Source organism: Falco punctatus (genome assembly GCF_963210335.1).
Source record: "Falco punctatus genome assembly, chromosome: 1".
NCBI classification, from domain to species: Eukaryota; Metazoa; Chordata; class Aves; order Falconiformes; family Falconidae; genus Falco; species Falco punctatus.
Window position 1 is genome coordinate 13858820 of NC_137580.1, and position 18595 is coordinate 13877414.

At 40.3% G+C, this 18595-nt stretch overlaps 2 protein-coding genes across 5 annotated transcripts in view; one reads left to right on the top strand and one right to left on the bottom strand.

Moving 5' to 3' along the window:
* ANAPC10 (anaphase promoting complex subunit 10) overlaps window positions 1-6961 on the bottom strand; it is a 44982-nt gene extending 38021 nt beyond the window's left edge. The window contains exon 1 of one of the 4 annotated variants that reach the window (XR_013929163.1): window positions 1764-6959. Coding sequence is in view for 1 of the 4 variants with exons in the window: in XM_080393820.1 (XP_080249946.1) it covers window positions 1764-2016 (253 nt within the window). In the remaining 3 variants the exon portion in view is untranslated. Of the gene's footprint in view, window positions 1-646; window positions 1001-1763 lie in introns of those variants that run through there. The other 3 variants (XR_013929164.1, XM_080393820.1, XM_080393821.1) reach the window with 3 other exon arrangements.
* ABCE1 (ATP binding cassette subfamily E member 1) lies at window positions 1177-18396 on the top strand. Its single transcript, XM_080393747.1, has 18 exons — window positions 1177-1327; window positions 6974-7132; window positions 7626-7711; window positions 8233-8330; window positions 8743-8860; window positions 10797-10934; window positions 11103-11172; window positions 12335-12431; window positions 13389-13478; window positions 14080-14201; window positions 14892-15113; window positions 15604-15663; window positions 15750-15808; window positions 15979-16089; window positions 16184-16326; window positions 16417-16539; window positions 17510-17621; window positions 17867-18396. The coding sequence occupies exons 2-18, from the start codon at window positions 7030-7032 to the stop codon at window positions 17912-17914; spliced, it is 1800 nt and encodes a 599-aa protein (XP_080249873.1). The 5' UTR covers window positions 1177-1327; window positions 6974-7029; the 3' UTR covers window positions 17915-18396.
* The last annotated feature ends 199 nt before the right edge of the window (window positions 18397-18595 follow it).

An 18595-nucleotide genomic window follows, 5' to 3' on the forward strand; every position in this document is an offset into this window, starting at 1 on the left:
AGACTTCTAAAAGTACCTAATAGGGATATAAGCTGTTCTGTAAGGGATGCAAGCACTTCTTTACAAGTGCTTATGCAAGTAAAAGCAGCCTTTGAAAAACACTGCAACCAGAGGATGAAGTCAGTTTAACAAACCAAGCTGCTTTCACTCAAGCTCCTTGGTAGCCTTCCCCCTACGACTTCTTTATAGGGCTTTCAATTGCGAATTTAAGTACCATTAATTAGCTTTACAACACTGTACTGTGGCCGCATCTCCCAAGCCTACAAAACACTTTAAGTACTGGAAATAAATCAACACCACCTACTCACGAAATACATCGGCTGTGCTTAATCACCAGATCACGCTCCCCTCTCACAGCTGGGGGGAGTCGCTGAGGGAGGCACCCGGAGGAGGTACCCGATTAAGCAGCCCCCAGCCGCCCACCCGAGCCAGCGGCGCTTCGCTTGTGCCCGGGCACGGCCACAGCTCCCGCGGCTGCCCTGACACCTGGAGGCGAGGCGCGGGAGAAGACGCACCCCCTCCACCTCACCCCCCGGCCCGGTCCCCGTCACCGGCTGAGGGCCGGCTACAAGCTACGGTCGCCGCCGTCCTCCATCTCCTCCCTCCCCACCCCGTCCCCCGGGTCGGTACGGAGCAACGTCCCCACCTGATCCTCGAAGCCGCTGCGGTGTGTGAGGGGGCGGCAGAGGGGCAGCAGGGCGGGCACCGCAGCAGGGCGGGCACCTTAGCGCGAGGGATCACCTCAGCACGGGCAGGACCCGTCACCTTCACCAGGGCCCGCAGCCCGCCAAGGAACTACCGGACTGGCTCCCGCCGCGCACGCGCAGAACCCCGCACGAGCTCCGTTTAAATGAGAACGGCGGGGGGGTGGGGGTGGATGAGCCCGCGCGCAGCTGGTGAGGAGTGGCGGAACCCGCCGGGGGTTCCCCTCAGCGCGGAACCGGTGCGGCCCGTAGCGGCCCGCTGCCCCCGCAGGGAGCGCTGCGGGTCGAGGGCGGGCAGCCGAGACGCACCTCGCGCGTAACGCGCCTCTTCCCGCGGCGTCACCAACCGTCACATCCCCAGCGCGCGCAGGCTGAACCCGCCGCGCGGCGGGAGGCGCCGCTCTCTCTCCGAACGGGCCCCTTCTCTCTATGGTGAGCCTCCCTTCCCTCCCGTCTTCTCTATGGTGCGCGCCCAGGCCCCTCCCTGCGGGGGCGGCGGCCATCTTGGCCGGGTGGCAGCGGCGGGAGCACGTTGCGTGCCGGCCCGCGGGACAGGGGAGGCGGTTCCCCGCTGTGGCCCGGCCCGGGGTGCGGGGGCGCCTCGCTCTCTCCCCCGTCTCCCGGTAAGCGGTCTCCGGCGAGGCGGGTGGGGGGATGCCGGCGTTCTCGCACGGGAGGGAGGCGGGTAGGGAAGGGGCCCTTTTTCCCTGCCGGGAGCCGCCGCCGGCATCCCGTGCTGCCGGCCCTGCCCCGCCGCCGGGCTCGGCCCCCCGCCGCGGCCTGGGGCTCCCCCCACACCCCGCGGGAGCGAGGCCGCGTGGCCGCCCCTCGCCCGGGCGTCAGGGCCGGCTGCACCCGGGCCGGCAGGCGGCAGCGCCGGGCTGCCCTGAAGCCGTTCCCCACGCCCAGGGGGAGCCGGGCCGCCCGCCCCGCTGCTCCGGGGCTCGCTGCCGGCGCGGGCAGGAGGATGGGCCCGCGGGGGGTGCGAGGCCGCCCCCGCCCGGGCCGGCACTCCCGCTCCGCACAGGCAGCTGGCCTTCGCGGCGGGCCGCCCCTCACCTGCTGGGCCCCGCGTTTGTGGCGGCCGTCCGCGCCGTGTGCCGGGGCGAAGGGAGGCGTGCCCCGGGCATCGCCCCCGGCCCGGAGCCCGCCAGGGCTGCTGGCGCGGCCGGGGCCGGGGGGGCGGCTTTCTGCTGTGCAAGCAGGGGAGTACCTCTTCTGGAGAGGGGGGCAAAGCCGTGTTTTGCCCTATTCTGGGGAAAGTTACTACCCGTGTGCCGGCTCGGGGGTGAGGTGATGCTTCTCGCAGCATGCTGAGGTAACGGGTGAGGCTGCTTGGTACCGGGCCGGTGCGAAGGCCGGAGGCCCCGGCACACAATCCCCTGCCGGAGCGCGGCCGTGGCCCCTCGGGGTGCGCTCGGCTGGGTCATCTGCCGCTTTCCGGGGCCGTTTTCCACTTGTGATTTGTTTCTTTGCTCTGGTTTCCTGAGCAAGTGGGTCGTCAAATGTCTCTGCAGTTTTCGTGCTGATTTATGGGTTTATTCTCATGCGCTTTGCTTCATGTTAAAAGGAAATATTAAAGGTTGAGTGGTAATTAACACTGTGCAGCACCAGCGAAACACACCCGCTCGTTATGCTGCGTCAGTATATTTGACCATATGCTTTTCACGTTAACGTATTTATTTTCATATTCATGTTGTGCCTTATGAGTAATATAATGAGTTAAATACAGTGAGGAGGTTCGGGGCTTGTTTAAACTTATTGGACGTTGCCTCAGTTTCTCAAACAACGTCAAAACCTTAAGCACAGCCTGGTTCTTAATTCTTAGTAGATTTTGTTTGTGCCCGTAGCATTTATGATTATTTCTGCTTTGGCTCTTAGAAGTTTAGTGATCTCCCATATCGCATATTTGAAAACCTGCCCTTTGTCTTTCATTTAAATTTTCTTTGGGTATTCTAGTTCTTGATTTTCTTGTTATGGAGTGACCCTATGTAGTCCGTTAGCAATGCATTGAGAGATAATTCTTGAGCTTAATGCTTTTCAGAGGAAAGTGGAAATGCTGCACATTCTAACTTCATTCCACAGCATTTACCTTTGAGGTCTGATGAAATGTAATTTAATAAAATGTTACCTGTTTTTCTGCAAGTTAACTAAGGTATGGCTCAGTTCTGAACTCGGATCTTGCCTTCACATCATTTAGTAGTTGAATTGTCTCTGGTTATGTTTCAGTCTTCGTTTACTTGTTTCTTTTAATGTTTCTTTATGTCTGAATAATTCAGTGCAATTACAGGTCCTTCATGGTCATAGTTGACTGGACTTAGTAAATTCTAATGTAACTCTAAAGCCTGTGAAAGTAATAAATGTTCTTAATGTAAGTACATTGCATTTGCTCTACAGATGGTATATTACTGTTTCCTTTTGTGATGGGTAGCAAGGTTGTCTTATGTGCCTTTTTTTTTTTACTTCTGGTTTGTCACAGAGAGCAGCAGTTGTGTCAGCCTAAGAATGCTGACTTTAAATGCTTGTGACAACATGTTTTGTGTCTTATTTTTAGACATGTTTTAGTGTTTGTATTAAGTGTTATAATTGGACTTAATGGGCAGCTTTTGGCTTCAGTACTACTGTCAAGTTTTTTAGATTTTTTTTTTTATTTTGTTTTATTTGCTAGCAGTTCTTATTCCTTCTCATTCTTTCACCTGTGTCATCGGTCTGCTGTTGTGGAAAGATTTTCTCATGTCACTCCATCATAAGCCACTGATTCAAAAATAACACTTTACTCTTGTAGTTAATAAAAAAATTAATGTTTTTTTACTTTGGTTTTTGTCCTGTTCTTCTTGATTTGGAAAGGAGAAATACAGCTTCTGAATACCAGTTTCTCTTGCCCTTAAACTGCTGACTACACTTAACAACTGCTATGCTGTATTGTATCATATGTATATTGTATGTGTTGCTGAGCTGTGTTCAGTGTATTGAGATTTCTGCTGTCTGCATCCTGAAGTCAGTAGATCCTGTTTGGTATGTTAAATGCCAGCAAAGTGACTGCATATAAATATGTAATTTGAGTCCCGTCTGGTTTTGGACAGTGTTTAATTTGCTCTAAACTGTCATTTCTAAGTAGAAATTTATTTTTCTTTCTTGTGGACAATTATCATCACAGACTTCAGGACAGTCCTGGAAATATTGCCGAAGTGACGGAAGTCACAAGTATTTTTTTTTTTTTCTGAAAATGGTTTAAGACCACTGGAGAGTTTTGGATAAACTTACATTTCCATCTTGTAGATGGGACCGGGGGGCATGAGTGTATGTCTCCATGCTGGTTCATTAGTTCTACTCTCGTCCCCTCCCCACACTTTTGAGTGCTTAGAGTACTTGCTTCTGTGGCCCCTTCAAAACTCTTCACCACAAATGGGCTTTTTCGCTTATAAATAAGTTAGAAGAAAAAAAAAGAATCTTTGACTTGTTTTATTACTTACCAACCATGACTTGATTCAGCAATGGGTAGTAGTGTAGACTTCAGTCTAATTATCCCACTGAGACTAGGTGGAAAGGTTGCAGAGGTAGGTGGCAAAAACTAGTTGTTTCAAGCCATATTTGATTTGGTCTTTTAGAGCAACCCCCATCCCATTTTCCTGCTTTGATGCTTTAAGCCAAACGCCAGGCTGGGAGGGTGGGTGGGTGGCCGAGGGGAGAGTTTGTCCCATCTGCTGTCGGCACTGCTCGGGCGGTAACCTCAAACCAGAGGTTTGGGAGGTTGGATAGCGGAGGTAAGCTCCTCAAGTGTGGCAGCTTTGTCTTTGTCTCGCTTTTGTAACTCATAGAAGTAGCATACGTACCAGTTAGAGCTAAGATAAGAGGGAGAACCCTGCCTGAAAGAAAAGCAGTGTGGTCTGGCTGCTCATACTCAGCCACAAAGGCATTGTTGGAGCAAGGGCGGACCCAGATTGGGCACTTGCCTTGGAAAACCAAAGGGAGAGCGAGTGATTCACCCCCAAATACTCTATGCACTGTGAACAGGACTTTTAAAAGCACAGGGATATATTCCCAAAGAATGTGTCTTTATTTGAAGCACTAACAAAATCCAGTATCTATCTCCTAGAAAGTTACCCTGACTCAAAGATCCCTGTAGTTTTTAAGGATAAGACTTTCAGTTTCTTGTTGTCTTATGTAAGAAAAATGTATTAAAGTGAGAATTGCAAACCCGTTATTCCATTCCTGTTGGTCTGGTCTATGGATGTAATTGCAATGTTCAGCCCTACTTTGTCAATCTGGTCTGATGGTACAGAACTGTAAAATCACTTTTAAAAATACTTTTTTTAAAAAAATCATTTACTTGAAAACATCAACTATGTTATTAGGACACTTGGGCTTAGGAAATGTTAAAAGATGAAAGAAAAAAAAAATGTTACAAGTAAAAAGTGCCACAATAAGGTTGGTTGGCAGCATGACAAATAATTACATTCATTTATATCTGGTGAAGAATGTCTTTTAGACATTGATTTAAAAACTCTTTGGATGTTGAAAAGAGAAATAAGACTACCACTTTCAAAAGGAACTACTTAAAATATTCATAATTATGGTAATAATGGATTTAAAGATACAATAACCTCTTCATTTCTGACCTTTGCTCCTTGTTGGATGCCAGTCTCTTCCTTTCCTTCATATTACAGTAGTATCTATAGGATTCCTTCTATCTAAAATTCACTGGTGTGTTTAGAGAAGAATGGAGTTTTAACGTGATAAATGTGCCGTGCACCTATTTTATTCTTGCTTCTTTCAGGAGATTGGAAGTCACAGCCTTTCTTTATATAATAGCTGTATGTAGTAAATAGTCTTTAAACTTTAGTTTGGTGTAGCAAAGATGAACTGGACATCCAGCAGGAAATGCTTTCTTTAACAAGAAATGTTGGAAACCTTTTCTTGGAAGGAAGCGCATGTGTGGGCCATGTGGAAACCCGAAGTATTTCAAGACTCCTTCCCAGTTACGTCTTTGAACTACTGATACATATTGCATTGAATTGCAATGTTTTTGAATTGGCATCATCTGTAGGGCTGCTATCACTTTTATTTAGCAGTGCTGAACTGGAAATGCTTTGTAATTTGTTTATGGTCTTTCTTTAGACCTAAAAAAAAAAATAAATAATCTGTTTGTCATTTGTAATCACTTGTAAACTTTGAGCGCCTCATAATTCAGTGGGCTTGTTCTTCTGCAGCGGAAGCAAGTAGAAAGAGTTGTCCTTAGGTGTGTGTTGCTCATAGGAAGTTAAAATCATTATTATTGTTATTCTCAGTACTTTGTGTAAATATAAATGCAATTTTAGAAACATTCCATCTTTTTTTTAAATCAAGAGTTAAATTTAAAATTGTTCATCCTTCCCTGCCTTCTGCTGCAATTGTTGACATAAATTCCCAGTACGGTCCAGTGCTTGCCAATGGGCATTATAAATACCTAAGCAAGAGAAGAGACAGTTATGTAGAGGCATACAAGTAGTGATTTCACTTGAGTGCATTTATTTTTTATTTCAGGAATGTTTAGTCTAGTGCTCCAAGACCTTTCTGTTCTAAAAATAAAGTAATTTTATTAAGAATCTTGCTTATTTTTATTGGGATATATTATAGTTATTGGTGCCATGTTAGGAAATGTAGAATGTAAGTGTAGTTATTCAAATACTAATAGAGCTTAAGATAAAAGAATGAAACGTCACGTATGTTGGTTCACGTTGCTTGGATTACTTTTCTATATGCAACTACAAATCTTCACTTTGAAAGCTAGCTTAAATTTTCCAGTATTTTAATCATTTAATATAGAATATTGGCATACAGTTTGAAAAAATATTATGATCAGATTCTTGGAGTAATAGTTGCAGTCACAACTTGACTTGACCAGACGCTGTAGCATGAACAAGGTTACTTTATACGAGGCAGCTTGTGAAACTGGAATTTGTATACATTCTTCTGTTCTTACCGTGACATGCTTTTCTTGGAAACAAATACATTCTCACATATAATCACAGGTTTTTTTACAGCAGAGAAACAGTAATGAAATGGAAAGCTGATGTTAAAGATATGTGCCGTTATTAACACATCAGCACCCTTACTACTTGTATCTGAGACTTTGCCCTATTTGCCATCTTGCTTAAAAGAGAGGGAAAAATCGAATAATTTTTGCTTTTTTCATTTCTGAACTCTACTAGCAATAACTTCAGATACGTATGTTCTTCTCTGTGCTGTCAGTAATTATGGTATCTTTTGGAATTTTTTTTTCCCTTAAGATCTGGAAGATTCCCACTACTCCTCAGAATTGGTGTTTAACACGAAATTGTGCATTATGGCAGACAAATTAACAAGAATTGCTATTGTCAACCATGACAAGTGTAAGCCAAAGAAATGCCGTCAGGAATGCAAGAAGAGTTGTCCTGTGGTTCGAATGGGTAAGAGATGTGATTTAACAAAGTATTTAAGAAGTTGGAGAATTTTTAAATAATGTTCTACTACAGGGGTCCTCAAACTTTTTAAACGGGGCCGGCGTGCGGATGAAGTGGCAGGCAGCCATCTGCGGCTGCTTGGTTCCCCCCCAACCCCTGGCAGGGGGGTCTGTAAATACCGGGGGCCAGATTGAGGACCCTGGGGGGCCGTATCCAGCCCACAGGCCGTAGTTTGAGGACTCCTTTTCTACTAGAAGGAACTAGGTTTTTATAATTGCTAGGGTTTTGTTTATCATTCATACTTCATTTCATAAAGCCTTTAAAGTATCACTGAAAGCATGAACAATTTGTAGTAATAATGCCACTCTTCAGTTCTTTGGATGTTCTGAAGCTTCAGTGAACATAAATCAGTTACATGTTCCTCTGGAATTTAGTAGTACTGGCAAGAATTCTGATTCATCAGAAACGTTCTTGAATTAATCTTACTGTTTTTCACCAGGAAAACTCTGCATAGAAGTCACATCACAGAGCAAAATAGCGTGGATCTCAGAAACACTTTGTATTGGTTGTGGTATATGCATCAAGGTAAAAGTTAAGACTGCTCTTTTTAAAGTGATACAGTTTCCTTATTTTGTTGTTGTATTTATTAATGCATACTGTAGCTTCAAAAAGCATTTTTGTTTCCCTGAATAATCAGACATTGTTAATTATTACTGTTTATAGAAAGTAAAATACTGTGTCAGCTTGCTGAACCTGGTTGGGTTGCAGGGTGTGGGTTGTAACTTTTTGTTTGTGGCTTTTGTTAGGTTTTGTTTGTGGCTGTAGACACCTAGCAATAGAAGGATGTTTTTGTAAAAGAGCTAGAGAATATATGCAGCATGCCTTATTCGTATTGTAGACTGATAGTCTAAATCGCTAACTATTTATTTGAAAAATGTGGCGTAGAACTTCTTTGGAAAGTTGATTGTCTAAATGCAAGGGAAGTAATCTGGTAAAAGTTCTTTTAAAAATATTTAAATCCACAGCTGGGGGCTGTGCAGAACATTGAATTTTGTTAATAAGTTGTTCATGTACACCAGTAATCTATAAATTTATTTCGATTACAGAAATGTCCTTTTGGAGCCTTGTCAATTGTTAACTTACCTAGCAACCTGGAGAAAGAAACAACACACAGATACTGTGCCAATGCCTTCAAACTTCACAGGTATTTTATTTTTCAAATCAACATAAAAGAGACAAAACATTCAAATTTTTGATAGTCTAAACATAGTGCACATCAAGGAGACATAGTGCACATCAAGGAGTTCTTGGTTGTTACTTCAGTAGCTTCTTTTTGAATGTTAATTACCTTTTTCTTATTAAAAAGTCTTAAAATTCAATTAAACCTGAGTGTTCATTTTACAGAGCTCCTGTTTAAAGAAAGACTGCTCTTAAATCTTTCTGTGATCTTCTACTTTTAAGGACTATTGATTTAATTTGAATTATATACTGGCAAGTTAACAAAGTAGGTGGAAATAATCAGAGAGTCTTAAAACAGGTTGTAACATTTACTTTACCACCAAATGTTGGTGTCTGATGGCATTAATATAATCCAGAGTTATCGCTGTTGTGTACAGGTTGCCTATCCCTCGTCCAGGTGAAGTACTGGGATTGGTTGGAACCAATGGTATTGGAAAATCAACTGCCTTGAAAATTTTAGCAGGAAAACAGAAGCCAAATCTTGGAAAATACGATGTATGTATCAGCAATAAACTACAGTTGGCGTTATAGATAGCTGTATATTTTTTCACTGAATTTTCATTATTTGTGAATGCCACAGAATTTGTGAAGACATTGGTGCTTTCCCTATTAACAGCCGATGACGTATTCCACACAAAACAATAGTAGAAGGATGCTAACAAAGGCTTTTTTGCAAATTCTGTAGAACTTTCAAGAAAGATAAGGATTCTAATTATAATTGTAACTCATTAAAGATAAATATCAGAGGTAGGTTTCGGTCTGCAAGTCACACTTAAGGGTGGGGTTGTTTTTTATACCAGTCTTTTGAAATGTCAGGTTTTTTCCCTGGCACAATTTACCTGTTCCCCCTCAAGGGATTTATGTAGCTGAAGTTTTGGATTTTCTTCAAGTTCAACGTTGTTTTTATCTGAACAGCTCTAGGGTCTGAACACTTACCACATGATCTCTTGGGCTTTTTTATCTTTGATTCTTTTGAAGATGATCTCTTACAAAATACGTTGTTATCATAAGTTATTGTTGAAGGTATTTCCCACTGTACATTTTAATATCGAGTTCTGAAAATATTCAGTTCTTTCATGTTGAGAGTTGCTTAGAAATTTTGATATATTTTTTCTAGGCATAAAAAAACTTGTAATCTGGTGGTCTTCAAGGGAGATCATAACCCATTTTCCTATGTATTTACACGAAGTTGAACTGTGCAGCCAGCAGGCAAAATAGCTTATAGAGTTTGTTTGCCCAGCACTACTCCAAAGAGGGAATATTATTAGAGAAAAGACTTAAATTGTAACTATTGTGACTATTCTTATCAGACAGTATTTCAATTATCACCTTCTCACCTTCAAATTACATGGTGACAATTGAATTCTGATGCTTACTTTTGTCCTTCAATAAGGACTTGTAGGAACAAGTGTGTTCAAAATTTGTTAATCAGTTTCTTTAGCTGAAAGAGTAACATTTTCATAAATTACTCATTTCATGCCTGCCACTTAAAACTACAAAGAAATAATAATTTCCCAGCTACATTTTCCACTTTATTTCAAGTTTGCTTTATATTATTTTGTGGAGTTCTTGTTTCAGGTGGTAGTATTGCAGAAATAGCAAAACTTTTGACTTTCTGAATGTGTTCTTAATTGAATTACCATGCTTCCAAAATCAGACTTCCCTGTGAAGAGCCAAATCAATATGACCACAGAAACACATGGTATGAATCGAATCTTCCATGTTGCTTCTGCTCTAAAACTTATCAAGCATTTCCTCTGTGTATTTGCTTGGTTTGGAAATACGGCTGTGTCGCTCTGTTTCCGTGCTGTTTACCATCAAAACAATTAACTCTGCACCATTCAGAGTAGTACTCTGTGTACAACGAAACTGTACAAGTTGGGACTTTTTCTTGGCTGATTGCTCTGAAAAGTTCCCTTTTTGGTTTCGTTTGGTTTGTTATTTTTTTCCTGTCATTTTTCCTTTATCTTCTTCTGTTTCCTTGGAAGGAAGTTTGCTAGAAGCAGAGAAAGTGACCAAATTTTATTGAGTTGTTTGTGCAAGCTGATTTTATCAGTCCAACGATCTTCCTTTGGATTAGGTGGATCAGATCACTAATAAGTGCAGTTAAACTAATCCATGCTATCATGTTCTCCATGAAGTAGTTTCACTCGTAGCTTCTTAAGTGTCTTAAGGACAGTTTTGGATGTCCTAGGTGCAAATTTAAAATCCTTTTTCTTGAAGGAGCTAGTGACACCTGGAAAAAAAAAATCTCATTCTACCCCTTCAGTTTGCAAGTTTACAATTTTTCCTCTATATTTTTTTTTTTTAATGGAAACTTTGCAGAGGCAACATAACAGTTTGGTAACTAAATAGATCAGAATTTTAAATTTTTTTTTTATGATTTTTTTTTTAAACGGTATAAGTAAACACAGGCTTTCTTTTGTCACAGGATCCACCTGACTGGCAAGAAATTTTGACTTATTTCCGAGGATCTGAATTACAAAATTATTTTACCAAGATCCTGGAAGATGACCTGAAAGCTATCATTAAACCTCAGTACGTGGACCAGATCCCTAAAGCTGCAAAGGTAAGAAATTTCATGAGCTAAGAAGGCTGGGAGCTTCTCCTGGAATACTTCTCTTGTGTTTAAAGATTTTATTTAGCAACATAATTCAATGTCAAAAATCCACTACTGTCTGAAATTTATAATGTTGAAATACTGTTTTGGTGGGGTTTTTTGTTATTTATCGTGCAGGGAACAGTGGGATCAATTCTGGATAGGAAGGATGAAACTAAGACACAAACTGTTGTATGTCAGCAACTTGGTAAGTGATTTTTGTGAAGCCAAACTTCAAAGCATGTAAGAAATTCATATATACTGAACAAAATAAAGTTACTACTAATGTGACGGTAGATTTAAATTACACCAGTTTAAAAAAAAACAGAGAAAAAAGTAAAGGTATTTTTTAAAGCCTAGGGCTTGCTGTAAGCATATCTGAACTAATGTAAGTAATACTTTCAAGTGGCAAAGGCAAACTAATTGATACACGCTAGTTAACAGGATCTAATGCAGTTTTTGTGTCATGGTAGAAAGTGTTTATTTTTAAATCTGGAAAAATTCCAGTTACCATCTGCCGCTTTGCTTTTGCTTGCTTGCTTACAACTCTGGCAAAATCTTTAGCATCCCCTCTTTTGGGAGCCATTGCATATAGAAAATACCGAAGTACAAAAAACTTTTTCTTCCCCCACAAAAAGCCCTGTATAGAACTAATTATAACGGGAGTAATACTGACTTCTGAGAGTAATGCAGTTAATAAGAACAATTTTTGCATAGTCTAGCCCCAGTAATTTTTTGTATTTATATATATATATAACAGTAATGTTTTGAATTCAGTTGTTGTTAAATTTAGGTGTTAATGTAGGCGTTGCTAAATTAACAGGGTTCTTTTTGGTAGATCTGGGTGGTGAAGGTGGGGGCTGCATTGTACCACTAGGAAGCATGGTCTTTGAGTCTCGCTTAACTTCCCAGTGAAACAGTGTATACTTGAAATTTGCTGTTCATAAAGATGATGAGAAATTACAGGCTTAACCCCTTTGCTGTAACACCTGGGGGGGGGGTTGGTTTTCCCGAAAATCAGAACTCTTCAGCCAGGTCTATTGAAACACTTTTAAAACTGGTATAATTTCCTTTTAGGGCCAGAAATCTTTACCAAATATTTGGTGGAAAAACAAATAAAATGTACTCCTCCTGCATTATAAATAGCAGCCGTACCAATTAATCAGCTACTGCTGCAGAGAAGCTGTAACTTGCTGTGACGTACAAATAGCATGATGATGCTTCTATATAAACTGAACACTCACTTTACTACTTTCTGTTTTTTCCTCTGTGTAGGATGTCTGCTGTGATTATACATGTTTCTGTAGGTAATAAAAATATGAACTGTTGTGTTGGTTATAACATACCTAAAATTAACCACTTATTTGCAGACTTAACCCATCTGAAAGAAAGAAATGTTGAGGACCTTTCAGGAGGAGAACTTCAGAGATTTGCTTGTGCGGTTGTTTGCATTCAGAAGGCTGATATGTATGTTTAATTTACTTCTGTTACACACTGCTTCTAGTAATCTGTCTCAGAATATGGTCCTCTAATCTACATTTATTGTTAGAAATAACACTTGTTTGTTTTAAAAAATAATTTTGAAAAATAAATATTTTTTTACCAACTCTGCAGCCAAGATCCACATTTACTCTATATATAAGCTCTGGATTTTTTATACTTTAATTCATCTGGCTGGAAATAGCTAATTTCAGAGGCCGGTGTTAAATTTCAGCATCACAACTTCCTAACCTTTTCCCTAATCCCAAATAAACATATTCAGTTTGACAGTGTACCTCAATTGCCTCTCTGAATAAGAAATGAACAGACGCTTCCCCACTTCTGACAACTTGTGTCCCTCTTCTCCTGTCTTGCAACCAGGAAATTACTGTGTAGTCCATGGTGTTTCCTGACTCCTTGGAACCAAGAAAGCAAGACCAGAAAAGTTGGAGGGGTTGGGGTTTTGGTTTCTATAAAAGTCATGATTTTTTTTTCTGTTGTTTGGGTTGTGGGTTTTTTGTTTGGCTGAGGGTTTTTTTGTCGGTGCAGGTTTTGGTGGATTTTCTTGTTTGCTTTGTTATTTTGTTTTTCTCTTTTGGAAGATGTTCTTCTTTCAGTCTCCTTAAGCATTTTTGCACTTTTTAGTTCATGTTAAATTTAAGCCGAATCAGAACTGAATGCATGGGATTCCTAATAGATTGCTGATTTCTCGTAATATTTGGTAACTGTCTGAGCTTTTGGCAAAATAATACTTAACTTGAATCTTTTAATAATTTCAAGTGACAGTCATCAGAGGTTCAGGACAGATGTCAGTACATAATTCTCATTCTTTGTCCCTTTTTCTCATTATAAATAATGATTATTTAATGTTTGAAATGTTAGTATTAGGTTGAAATAACTAAAAGCCTGCATTCACCAAGACTTAATTCTTTCTTTTGGGGCTAGCTTCATGTTTGATGAACCTTCTAGCTACCTGGATGTCAAGCAGCGCTTGAAGGCTGCCATTACTATTCGATCCCTAATAAACCCTGACAGGTAAGTACAAACTTTAAATGTCTTGCTAGACTGTAATAATAGGTGACTGTTTACAGAGGGAGGAAACATCCAGTCCCTCTCCCTAGAAATGCTGACTTCTCAGTATGGTAGAGTAATACATGTTTTAAATATTCTAAGTCCATAATATTCTATTCCTTTGCATTTTGGAAACTTATTTCCTATCATTTCTGTACTATTCCGGCATTTTGTAATAAGGATGTGAAAATACAGGTGGTTATTTTTCACCTGAACGTTGCTGTTCCATCCCCTTCTCACAAAGATTTTTTTTTTTTCTTAAAATGTGGTAAGAATTTTTTTGCTCTAATCAGTCAATATCCTTCCACTTACTGTACATAAAAAAGCTGCCAATTTACACTGAAGATGGACTCTCAGCTTGGCATTCACAATGTCTGTTTATTGTACAGTTTAAAAAAAAAATAAAGGCAGATCAGAGATTTGAACTCTGTTCTTATTTAGTGTAAAGCTAAGAAACCATATTAAATGAAAACCATGTTGATAACTTTTGATTATGCAAGTCTAGAGTAAGAAAAAAATGTGTCGTATTGAAGTATCAAAGCATCTCTCTGGCTCTATTTTTCAGGTACATTATTGTTGTAGAGCATGATCTAAGTGTGTTAGATTATCTCTCTGACTTTATCTGCTGCCTGTATGGTGTGCCAAGTGCTTACGGTGTCGTTACTATGCCTTTCAGCGTAAGAGAAGGTAATTCTTAAATCTGTCTCTTCTAAAATGTACCAAAAGAATTCTATGGAAGGAAAAAAGAAAAGGTGCTAAAATGCTAGTTGTCATGTGAACATGATGTCTTTTTACTGTTACAGTTCAGTAACTAAAAAACCACTTTTTTATTTCGTGCAAAATCTCTGGTTGCTGTGATCCTAAATTTATAACTCAGCCCAGAAGTCTTAATTGTGAAATGCCCTTTGCCTCTCACTATGGACATTATTTTTATACTTGCAGGTGTTTTGTAAATAGTGGAGTTTCACAAAAGACCCTATAAATAGTAGAGAAAGTATAGCAGAGATTTAGTACAGTACAGAGATATGTAGCGTTCGACTGAATTGACCACACTTGAAGCACCAAGAGTCAGTAATAACTGTTTTTGTGAGAATGGGTCCAACAGCAGTAGTTTCTTTAGACCCTACGCACTTTACTAATACTAGGATTTCAGGAAAAGCTTCTATAGCCTTGCTGTAATTTTAGTAAGATTTTTCTTCATTCAATTTGCATAATATACACACTTTCCATTAGGAGGTTTTGTTGCCTTTTTTAACTTGCCATTTCAAATCCAGTGTTCTCCTTATCTAATTGGAATTTGCAGCCAAGAACTGAAATTCATCTTGTCTTGCTTTATTGTAGACTTCTTTTTAATTATATTTTTCCCCTCCTTCATAGGCATAAACATTTTCTTAGATGGCTATGTTCCAACAGAGAATCTAAGGTTTCGAGATGCATCTCTGGTATTTAAAGTGGCTGAGACAGCTAATGAAGAAGAGGTTAAAAAGATGTGTATGTACAAATATCCAGGAATGAAAAAAAAGATGGGAGAATTTGAACTATCCATAGTAGCTGGAGAATTCACGGATTCTGAAATTATGGTGATGCTGGGGGAAAATGGTAAGTGCAATTCTTGTTTGAAGCTGTTCCTACAGCCCTAAACGTTCTCCTAAAGCCCTTTTGCTGTCTGGGGGCCAGGCTTCAAAACCACTGGGTTTGAGCCAGGTCAAACTGCTGGTTTCCTAGTGAAGATACCCCCCCATGAGCTCGGTCTCTGAACAGTGGGAACTTGAAGTTATCGAATGTTCACGCCATTGTGTTTCTCTGTTACCTCATTTTAAGAACTTAAGATTGGCAGGGTGAGCCAACAGAGATGGACCTGGTGAGCTTAGCCAGATGTCTAGGCTGTTGTAGCTTTAGATGTCTCTTCTATTTGGAAAAACAAGTAATAATGAGTACTGCTTGCTGGAAGTGAGTACAGGAATTCTCAAAGCAGTCTAATTTTAAAAAACATTCTTTATTAAGTCTTTTTTTGTATCAGCGACTTAATTGTCAGAGGTCCAAGTTGCTAAAAAGTCTGAAGTAACATGTAACTTGCATTTTATTTTAGGAACTGGCAAAACTACGTTTATCCGGATGCTTGCAGGAAGACTTACACCTGATGAAGGAGGTAGTGCTTAAAAGCTTAGCTGAAACCCGTTTTAAAGATCCTGGAAAGGCTTTTGTTTTCATGATAAAATTTTATCTTCTTTTTAGGTGAGGTCCCAGTTTTAAATGTCAGCTACAAACCACAGAAGATCAGTCCTAAATCTACAGTACGTTCAAACCTTGTTTATTAAGTATTGTTTCCTACAAAAAGCATGTTCATAGTACACGGGTAGAATTTCTTTTATGCCTGGAACAAAAAGCTCCACTAATTGTATTTCTTCTTGTTTTCCTGTGGCGCGGTACATAAAAGTGAGTGGCAGTGTTTTTCTTCCAATAGGGAAGTGTCCGGCAGCTGCTGCATGAGAAGATTAGAGATGCCTATACCCACCCCCAGTTTGTAACTGATGTAATGAAACCCCTTCAGATAGAAAACATCATTGACCAGGAGGTATTAATGGCCTAAGACAACATCCTAACTTTTCGTCTTTAATTCTCTACCTGTACCTGAACTAAATACGGCCTTATTCCTCCCACCCCGGCAGGTTCAGACATTGTCTGGTGGTGAGTTGCAGCGTGTTGCATTAGCTCTGTGTCTTGGTAAACCTGCAGATGTCTACCTAATTGACGAACCTTCGGCGTATTTGGACTCTGAACAACGTCTAATGGCTGCTAGAGTCATTAAACGGTAAAGTATACATGATGGAGAAAAATAACTGAAATTTTCAGTACTTCAACAAAAAGTTTACATTCAGCGCTCTTTTTATTTCTATTTCAGTTTCATTCTCCACGCTAAAAAAACAGCTTTTGTGGTAGAACATGATTTTATCATGGCTACATATCTTGCTGATCGTGTGATTGTTTTTGATGGTATTCCTTCCAAGAATACACTTGCAAACAGGTAAGAGATTTGTTTGGATTAGTAAGCAAGATAAAGAAGGGCAACATAGAAAGAAATAAATTATCAGAAGCAGCAACAAAAATAAGGAAGTGCAGCATCCCTGCCAATGGAAATTTAAGCCACATGTGAACTGATCCAAGAGTGTCCCAAGGGTTCTGGCTTTTGTTCTGAAGTGAGGACTGACCCACACGTGGAAGCTGCCTAGATGGAGTTGGAGCATAGTTGGAATGTAACCAAGCCCTCAAAAACAAGACCAGCTCCTGGCTTAAACTAACCTTATGCAGCTGTACACCAATGAAGTTACTATCAGAATAGAACAAATAAGTGGTATCAATTGAAAGGAATGAAAAAAGGACTAATTGTAAACTGTGCTTATGAAAATAACTTTCAGATGTATTAAAAGAAAGCAGTGTACTAACTGAACCTGCGTGCAAACCTTGTCACATGCAAGTCTGCACAGCAACATACAAGGTACATGATCTATGACCAGTGTAACTGCCACGTATTTAATGTGAGCCAAATGAAGTAAACAAGGCTGTCTAGCCACGTGTTACATGCTGCTAGCCTGGTTTTGATGGTGGTCTTCTAAGAACAAACTTATTTGAAGTCACAATCACTTAACATTTTCTCAGCATCACTGTATATTGTGATCTTTGTTTTACCCTGCTAATGGTGCAGCTCTCTTTTTCTTTAAATGTAAAGAACCAAGTGTTCCAGCACACATAGATAAAAAATAAAAAGCATGTAGAGGTAGCAGTCTGAAGACTTGTAGCACCATGCTGAGATCGTGCTGAAAGATGAGAGTAGTAGTTACGACTTCTTGCCTGAGATGTAATTTCTCTGAAAGTGTAGCACATCCTGGTACATCAAACACAGCTCGCATTTGTGTTACTGCACCTGAGTGAGCTGTCTGTAATCTGCATCGTATAGAATTTCTGAAAACGTAGCTGGAATGTTCTTCTCTCTACAGTCCACAGACTCTTTTGGCTGGAATGAATAAGTTTTTATCTCAACTCGAAATCACTTTTAGAAGAGACCCCAACAATTACAGACCAAGAATAAACAAACTCAATTCCATCAAGGTAAGAGAGAAACACCTTTACCGTGACGAAGCCATGACTGTTCAATATAAAGCCAGGTTTTACAGTAAGCTACAGAACAAAAACTAACCTGGTAGTTTTGCTGTGCTGGAAAACAGTATGTGAAACAAGTAGTAAGGGGAGTAAGTAAAGTAGAAAGGAGTTTAGGTAAGTGTCTTGTATTTCAGCTATGTTCAAGTCTGCCAAAGGCTACTTCAACTAATACTGACATTCTTTCTCTTCCCAAGGATGTGGAACAAAAGAAGAGTGGAAACTACTTTTTCCTGGATGACTAAATACTGAATCGGAGCATCTTCGTAACTGGCATGTAGAAATGCATATTGCAACCTAAACATGTGTCAATGAGAAGGCTCAATCAGGTTTTAGAACACTTAATCATTTGGAGCTTAAAATCTCTTGCTGCGTGTAACATCTGAGACCAGTAGCAGTGTAAATCCTAGTCCAAGTAAAACTGCCACTTTCTATATTTTGGTGACACAGCCCTATTTTCAGTGTAATAATTTCGAAATAGACCACCTTGAAATTGTGCAAATGAGTCTCCTGATTTTTCAAAATTTAAAGGAGGTTTTCACTTCAATATATCCTACTCATGTACCAAGTACTGACTGAACTTCCTCATTTTAAAAATCTTAAATGCCAAACAGCTTCAAAGAGGGAAGCCTACCAAGAATGTCAAGCTACAGAAGCAACTTCTGTTTTAAAAAGATTGAATCTCTCTGGATGAGGGTGTCATAAATAAATATCCTCCTAACTTACAGCTGTCTTGTGACATAACTCAAGAACTTTTGCACTACTAATTCAGAAGTGTGTTTATTTTTATCATGTAGTCATGTACACCTTTTTGCATACTATAGAAAAGAACACACAAAAGATGGAATACAAATAATAGAAAGATACACTTTTTAGTCATCTGTGCCTGTGCATCTTCTCAGACCTAGCTACAGAAGAAAAACCAA

Coding starts and splice junctions, on each gene's coding strand:
- ABCE1 (XM_080393747.1), top strand. CDS start 7,030: ATGGCAGACAAATTAACAAGAATTGCTATTGTCAACCATGACAAGTGT. Junction 13,479..14,079: donor TCCCTAATAAACCCTGACAG/GTAAGTACAAAC, acceptor TCTATTTTTCAG/GTACATTATTGTTGTAGAGC. Junction 15,809..15,978: donor AGATCAGTCCTAAATCTACA/GTACGTTCAAAC, acceptor TTCTTCCAATAG/GGAAGTGTCCGGCAGCTGCT.